Source organism: Eupeodes corollae, chromosome 1 (genome assembly GCF_945859685.1).
Source record: "Eupeodes corollae chromosome 1, idEupCoro1.1, whole genome shotgun sequence".
NCBI lineage: Eukaryota > Metazoa > Arthropoda > Insecta > Diptera > Syrphidae > Eupeodes > Eupeodes corollae.
In genome coordinates this window covers 497,516-505,628 of record NC_079147.1, presented here as the reverse complement: position 1 = coordinate 505,628, position 8,113 = coordinate 497,516, and the positions used below count along the sequence as shown (strand labels likewise).

The window sequence follows — 8,113 nt, the reverse complement described above, 5'->3', positions numbered from 1 at the left end:
CGTACAAACGTACGTACACACGCACGCACAGACATCTTTCTAAAAATCTTTTATTTCGACTCTAGGGACGTTGAAACGTCGAGAAATGTCAAAATTTTCAATTTGACAAATCGGACCCATTACAATAACTTCCTATGGGAAGTTAACTAGTCGAAGATTAGGCCTCTCAACTACAAAATCATTTTCCCAAAATTATTTTTAAATATAATGGCGAACCCTTATCTTCTTAATAAAGCTGAGCTCTTGGTCATTTTTGTATTATGCTTTCACACTACATTGACTTGGCTCCGATTCGATTGGATCTGATATAATAAGCACTGAGGAACAGAAACCTAGCTTAAACCTGGTCTGGTAGCTATTGCGTTGTAATTCAAAGTGAACTTATATGATAAGCGTTAACGACCTTGAGCTTTTTAATGTACATATATTTTGTTATATGTAGGTGTGACTTGCATAAAATAAAAAGTATGTGACATGTTTCATTTTCAATTGATTTAGTTATCTAGGGTACTCTTTTCAAAAAAAAAACTAAATGAAAGATAAGTTTTGAGAACAAATGTAATCCTACTTTTAGTCTTTTTTGATGTATTTTTGAATTCCAATTCGATGATTTTTCGAACACGATTTTAAGTTGGTATTTTTAACTTCACATAGGAAGTTATTGTAATGGGTCCGATTTGTCAAATTGAAAATTTTGACATTTTCCGACGTTTTAAGGTCCCTAGAGTCGAAATAAAAGATTTTTAGAAAGATGTTTGCGCGTGCGTGTGTAGGTACGTTCGCACATTCGCGACGGTTTTTTCGTTATCAATAGCTCAAGAACCAGAAGAGATATCGACTTCAAATAAATTTTGTTATACAGATAAAGGAAGATGCAGAAAGAGCTCTCAAAAAAATTGTGTGGGTGGTTTTAATTTACCATAACAGTTTAAAAAATAATTGAACATTTTGGTTAACCCTAATAATCTTACTACCCAAAAACGATAGAGAGATACCAAACAAGTATATTTTTGAAAAAAAATCCAATTAACGGTTTTTTATAAATCAAATAAACTGAAAAAAAAAATTGTCACCTCTAAAAATTTTAAGAATACAAAATGATTTTATCTACAAACAATTTTGTGCATTAAAATTTGAGCAGAATCTTATTGGCAGTTTTTTTTATACAAAATATGAGCCTAAAAACATTACCAAAGTTGGTAATAATTGAAATTACTCTCAAATATCTTTTCAAAAATTTAAAAAATTTATGATTATGCCTTCCAACTAACTTAAGCTTTTAAAAAATATTGTTTTCAACATTCTGAAAAATTTTGAGAAAAATCGAATTGACAGTTTTCTTACAAAAAATAAAAACTTAAACAAAAAAATTAATAAAAGTTGGTAAAAATTAATTTTCGACTGAAATAGCTTTTAAAAATTATAAATTTTGTCTTCAATTTCGTTTTATTTTACAGAAAATGTTGTTTTCAATATTCAGTAGTTTTGCTTATAAAAATTCAACAGTCCGTTTTTTAATAAAAAAATAAAATCTTGAAAAAATAGGAAGCAAACTTGGTAAAAATTGATGTTCGGTTCCAATTTGTAAAAATTTGAGAAATGCTACTAAAATTGCTAAAAATTTGTTTTCGACTAAAAATCTATTTAACAAAACTAGATTTTCTAACTAAACTCTTTCAACTAACAACTTTTTTAACCCAACATGAAAACCTACAAACTTTTAAGCAAGACAAATAGACAGACGGGAAGGGATGTTATTAGTGTCGGTCTTTTTTTTTAATTTCAATTCGATGATTTTTTTAACACGATTTGAAGTTGGTATTTTTTAGCTTCTTATAAGCAGTCATTAGTGTGGGACTCATTTCAGCTTCTTTTTATATTTTAAATTATTATCTTTTAATTACTTCAAAAATTAATTTAAAATTATTAAACTGTTAAATTATAAGAGTTTTCCAATAGTTAATTTAATACTATACGAGAATAGAATTTCTGAAAAAAAATTGTGTGCAGTGAACAAATTGGAGCAATTATTCTTATTTTGGTATTTATCGTATTGCTTACCTCGAATTAAGTTAAATAAAACTCTGAGTTATTAAAAGTAAATAATAAAATCAGAGTCACAAATAATTAGTTTCTTCTTCCCAAAGTCCCAAGTTAATATATTTGAAATATTTATGTTCTGCGCTCTCATATTCTTTATCCAAAGGATGTAGGCATGATTGCTAAGTCCAAACTTGCCCACGTAAATAAACTATTCCAGCTTGTTTCTTGGCAACTCAAATAACTTCCATTTGTTAAATCGTTATACACGTAAACAACTTAAAAAAAGAAGAAGTGTTATTCAGTTAGTAATTCATTTTTGAGTTGGAAAGAAATGGAAACTTTTTTAGCAGATGCAGTTTGTAGTGTTTTATCATTAACTCTTAATGAGCTCTTTGTTTTAAGCCATGGTAAGCATTTTCGGTCAAATCCCAGGATATTCAAAGAAAAGGGTACAAACAAACCAGGCGCCAAATTAAGTGCAGAGTTTTTAAATAGTAATTTACCTGCCACAACACTTGACGAAATTAAAATTAATAATGAAATAAGGAAGCTTATCGAAATATATACAAGGACCATCGAAGAGTTGCAAAATGCAGGGACCATTCAATCATTGCTTACAACTATTAATCAGCAGATTACAAAAAACGCATATGAGAAAGAAATCATTAAGGAATGTAGTTCAAGTTCATCAGTCTTAAAAAATCTTAAGACTCGGCTTGAAGAATTTAGGTTCGAAGCAGAAGAAAAACTTTTAAAAGCAAGCGATTTTTTAAATAATTTAAAATCCGACTGGCGCATCATAAGTAAAGTTAATACACTGGAATATGAATTGGTATGCAAATGGGAACAGACGCGATTCACTCAAGCTATGATTGTTGGAGAGAAGGAAGAAAAACGCCTTGAAAAGAGTTTCGCAACACTTGCTTTGAAAAAAGAAAACGAACAACGTGTCATTTTAGATTTTGAGGCATTTTCTACAACGCAGTTAAATAAATACCGTGAATTAATTGAAGTGTGGAAGAACAGATATTCCAAGGAACTCTCTGAACTCTTGCTTAGTATTGGAGAAAAAGAATTGAAGATTAAGGAATTAAATAAAAGATATAACAATCATTTCGAAATCTATTGCCAGAGAAAAATGTTTATTTTAGAATATTTGGAGCAGAAGATTGAGCAGGATCGCTTGCATCAGCTACAAACACAACGCATAGAGTCAGCGGTGAAGATCCAAGCATGGTGGAGAGGATTAATGGTTCGCCGATGTCTTGGCCCCTATAAGAAGAAAACTAAAAAAGGAAAGAAAGGGAAGAAGGGAAAGTAAACATCTTTTTAAAATTAATTTGGTATATTAATGTTTAACATTATTTGTTCGTCCTTTTTTGTAAATAAAACGAAAAAAGTTCAACGTTAGTACTTATTATCGTGAGTTTATCTGACTGTGGGTGTGAGTGGATTTCAAAGAAACTGAATAAAATACCTGGGTTCAAATAAGCTAACGCTTCAATATCCTTTCGTGTGAATTGATTTAACTTAAATCGAATAAATAAATAAAAAAAGAATTGGTCGATTTTATTGTCGTTACGCAAATCTCCGTAGATGATTCCACCTGTTTCTACATCCAAAGCGAACTCTGATTCGTTTTTGTTTTAATGTGATAACATTTTTTAAATTTTCATACCCCGAAATCGTGTTCTTGTGAGAAACATCCCAAGAGACTTGTAGAAAGCAAAATTTAAACCTATAAAAATATATCCGTTGGCAATTTATTTTTGAAAGGGTAAATTTAATTTTAATCTGATGGATTTATCATCATACTAAAACTGAAACAGAGCTAAAGTCTTAATAATCGTCTAGGGACATAAATACTCGTAAGAGAAACTAATAAATAAATCACCACCCGGAACAACATGTAACTAACTAATACAACTTTCATGTACTTGTTCAACATCTAACATGACTTTTTCCATAAGCAAAGTTTCATAAGTGCTCATTCTGTTTGGTCTTCAGAGGTTTGATTGTGATGAGACGATTTTGTTGACCAAGCAGTTTGGTATAATTACATAGCCAGCACGTGCCTAGAATACAAAAATAGGTGGACACTTAGAGATACAAACTACAAGCGGGTAATGTATGTAGGTACAAGACATCCCAACTTTTTCCCTCTCGTGTAAACAAACATAGCTTTAATTTTATACAATTATATATAAATGTAAAAATAAAGAAAAAAGTACTCCCTCTCTGTATTCCAGGAATATTTTTTGGTGATCATCTTTTATTTATTTGAAGCGAAATTGCCTAAAACAGTAATTGAATAAGAGATTATCCAGGGTGCTGAGTATCTTTTGGATACAACTCTGTCCTCTCATCTTTTTGCCCTTATACGCATTACGCAAATTCAAAACACAACCTAACGCTGGAAATACCGTCAGCAAATAAACATATATTATCTTATCTTCTATGGCTTACCTGATGTAACAACGTTGGGACTTTAAGCTTTTATTTCATGATTTGGGCGTTCGTAAGTCAGATCCAGATTCAAAACAAGGCTAGGTACAGAGGCATGATGACATTTACAAAAAAAAAAGGAAAGCAACTTAGGTGAAGATGACGCCTTTAAATCTATGTTTATCCGAACAGAGAATAGGGTAGGTGTTTGCCACCTTTTTACCTGTGATAAGAGTTTTATAAGGCCAATTCAGGTATTCCCTCTACAAAAAAAAACACTGTTGAAAGAAAGTGGCTAAAGGCAATATTTGTAAAATATAATAAAATTTAAGAATTTAAAATAATATTAGCAAAGTACAAAAATGAAATTTTATTCCTCAAAGTTTTTAATACATTAATACAAGCATGGTGAATTTTGAACACAATATTTCACTTTAAAGAAATTAATGTTAACTTTGTTAAGGTTTCATGCTTTTAGAAAACTTAGTATAGTTTAATAGGAAACCAATACAAGAGCCATTTCTGACGACCCAGTAGTGTGTATTATGTTATTCAAAGTAATTTTTTGTATTTTTTTGCGTGTCGTGTCAAAACCAAAATTGAATAAGAATATTTGATGATTATATATAAGTACACGTAAATTTGAAGATGAAAGGAATGTTTACAACCCTAAGTTCACCTTGGGAATCAATATATTCATATAGTAAGCCCACTTTCAGTCGTGGAGACATTTTTTGTATACATTTTTAAATATATGTGCAAAAGTCTTGCTTTCTTGTATGTTATAAATTTGTATTAAATTTGCAGATTCCCTTAAATGGTTCACATTACTTCTTGGATGTCAACATACTTATTTGGTAAAACACTGGGACAAGCTAACATTTTTAGAGTGTGAATATAATCGCAAATAATTGTTTTTGTGGTTCTTTTTTTATCTGGGTAAAGTAGAGTAGCAAACAATGTTTTTGGGTAAACACGAGTCGACTATGCCCCTGTGACAGAAACCCTATGTCAGAATGATATAACGGCACATTAAGCATGATGACGTGGTGTTATAGTTCTGATTAATGTGCGAACAATAAAATATGGCTACACTCAACTGAACTATGTTTTTCAGTGAGACTATGTGTACGCTATAATATTGATGCGGTGGGTTAGCTTTTTTATTGTTTCAATGCCCGGAAAGGGTTTTCGTTTTTTTGGGAGTGTAAAACTTGAAAAAAAACATGGTGGTTTTTCAACAACATAAGTACCTTACTTTAATTTATATATGTATTAATATTTGAAATTAAATTTAAACATAGTAAAATTTGTAGTTTAAATGAAATAGATGGAGATTTTTTCTCAATTTTAATAATATTTTTTTACGTTGTACTTTGTGTGTTTTTGGTGTATGTTGTTTGTTTATTTAATTTTATTTAAAATTAAATCAAATAGAGGTGTGAAAATTTCAGTTTTCCTTAACGTAGAAGTTTTGCTTGTATGAATTTGTTTTAACATTTATGTTTTAAAGCTCACAAAAATTCCATACTTTATTTCTATAGCAGTAGGGAGTTTTAAACAAAAGTACAAATGTTGCAGCTCAATCACTTTTCAGCTCTGATTCAAAAGGGTAAGTGCTATAGGTAGGTACCTTCTACAACTTTTATATTGTATGTTTGTTGTTCTTTCTGGTTACTATATTTGTGTTAAAAAAAATAATTTAAATTTATAATAAAAATGATATTATATAGAACAAAAAAGTACGTATACGCCAGAGTGTGCCCTGTGCATTTCGTTGCTCTTTTTAGTCCAGAAAGTCTCCGTACACCAGCTTTTTTTTTGTTGAATGTGAGATAAAATATTTACTATAACAATACAATATTAAAAACAGGTTTTTGACAATCACATCACAATTTTTTTAAATTTGGTAAAAAGTTCAAGATGGAAACTAACTTACTTTTTTTCAAAAAAAAGACAAAAATTAGGCTGCTGTACGTAAACTTTTTGGACTAGGTCTTTATACAATAAACGTACACCGTTTTTATAGAATAATTTTGTTGTTCTACATTAACTCAAAGAAGTAAAAAGTTTTAATTCAACTGCTTTACAATTTATCAAGTATAAATTATTATCAGTTGAGCATTTATATAAGGATGGTGTTTTGTTAAAATTTGTGTATTTTATTTTTGTGTCACAATTTTTTGTTTATATGTATACGTGTTTCTTGCGAGGAATTGACAAATTCTCCAAGAGTAATTCTTGTCATGACAAAGTACTTTCTCAAAGTTGCCGTTCGGATTTGGCTTAAAACTGTATATCCCCTGCATCTCTGACAACATTAGACACACGAGGAATGGTTAACAGTTGTAAGTCACTAGGCCCTAGTTCTGGAAGGACTGTTGAGCCACCTAATTTATTTATTTAATTTACAAATAATTTGAAAATCGTGTTCAATCAAACAAATCAATCAAAAAAGAAAAAAGTATCTCTCAAAAAGTACATTTAAGAAGAACACAAAATAAAAGGTGTTTCTTTAAAAGCATAGAACTTAAATATGGAATAAAGCATATTTATTTTTTAAATTGACATAAAATTTACTTTCCTCGAAAGATCGCATGATGTAGAAGCGTTCTTAAGGAGTCAATCTATTCATGTTGAAATGCGAAACCAAATTTAAAATGAATCACTTGACAGCTGACAAATGGCAGACTATTTAAATAGTGTTGCCAACTTAAAATAAATAAATAAATTGGGTGGCTCAACAGTCCGTTGGGAACCAGGGCCTTATGACTTATTATGACTTACAACTCTCAACCATTCCTGTGTGCGAGTACTGGGGCATTAGGAATGGAAGGGACCTACAATTTAAGGCCGAATCCGAACGGCTAGTTTTGAGAAAGCACTTTTTCATAACAAGAATTACTCTTGAAGGATTTGTCAATTCCTCGCCAGAGGCAGTACCCGCGGTTTTAAAGCAATTGTTGGTATAGGTAGTATAATAAACTCATGAACATCTATTCCCTATTCTTTGATGGTAGTTCTGAGCTTTGAATTATAAAAACAATTAAAAAAATACAATACAACTTAAAAATAAATATACTGAAATTTAATCAAAAATATATTTTTCAACAATTTAACAGAATAAATACTCACATAGATACACATTTAAAGTAGGTTAAGGCTATTGGTACAAAAGTCGGTTATTAACTTGCAAAGAGAATACATATTACCAATAGACTTTTTTTCAACGTGACCTTGCAGAAGAAGAGATAAGACAAAATGTGATGTATTGTATTTGTGGTGCTTCCAAATAATATATCTTTTCGGGTTTCAATCATTATCTGTTATGAACTTTATGCAAAGTCAATTTCAGTATTTCCCTTTGTGATGAAGTTGACCATATTTTGCGAGAAGAACGAGGCCAAGGCATAAACATTTTTTGAATATAAATCTTCTTGCTTCTAACACCTTTTTTCCTTTTTGTTTCTTTTCCAAAGCTTTGGTTCTCTTTTCATGAGCTAAATAACTTAAAGAATTGTGGAGAAATTGAATTAAATATATCACTTTCTCACTAAATCGGATAAAGGGCAAACTCAACGATAGAAAATGCAGAAGTTAAGAGCGCGCATGCGAATATCTTTGC

At 30.3% G+C, this 8,113-nt stretch overlaps 1 protein-coding gene across 1 annotated transcript; it reads left to right on the top strand.

Moving 5' to 3' along the window:
- Window positions 1-2,374: 2,374 nt before the first annotated feature.
- On the top strand, window positions 2,375-3,502 carry LOC129939814 (dynein regulatory complex protein 9). Its single transcript, XM_056047975.1, has one exon. The coding sequence runs from the start codon at window positions 2,375-2,377 to the stop codon at window positions 3,362-3,364; it is 990 nt and encodes a 329-aa protein (XP_055903950.1). The 3' UTR covers window positions 3,365-3,502.
- Window positions 3,503-8,113: the final 4,611 nt, after the last annotated feature.

What these genes read in the sequence shown, in the direction of transcription:
- LOC129939814 (XM_056047975.1), top strand. Translation starts at nt 2,375, where the DNA reads ATGGAAACTTTTTTAGCAGATGCAGTTTGTAGTGTTTTATCATTAACT.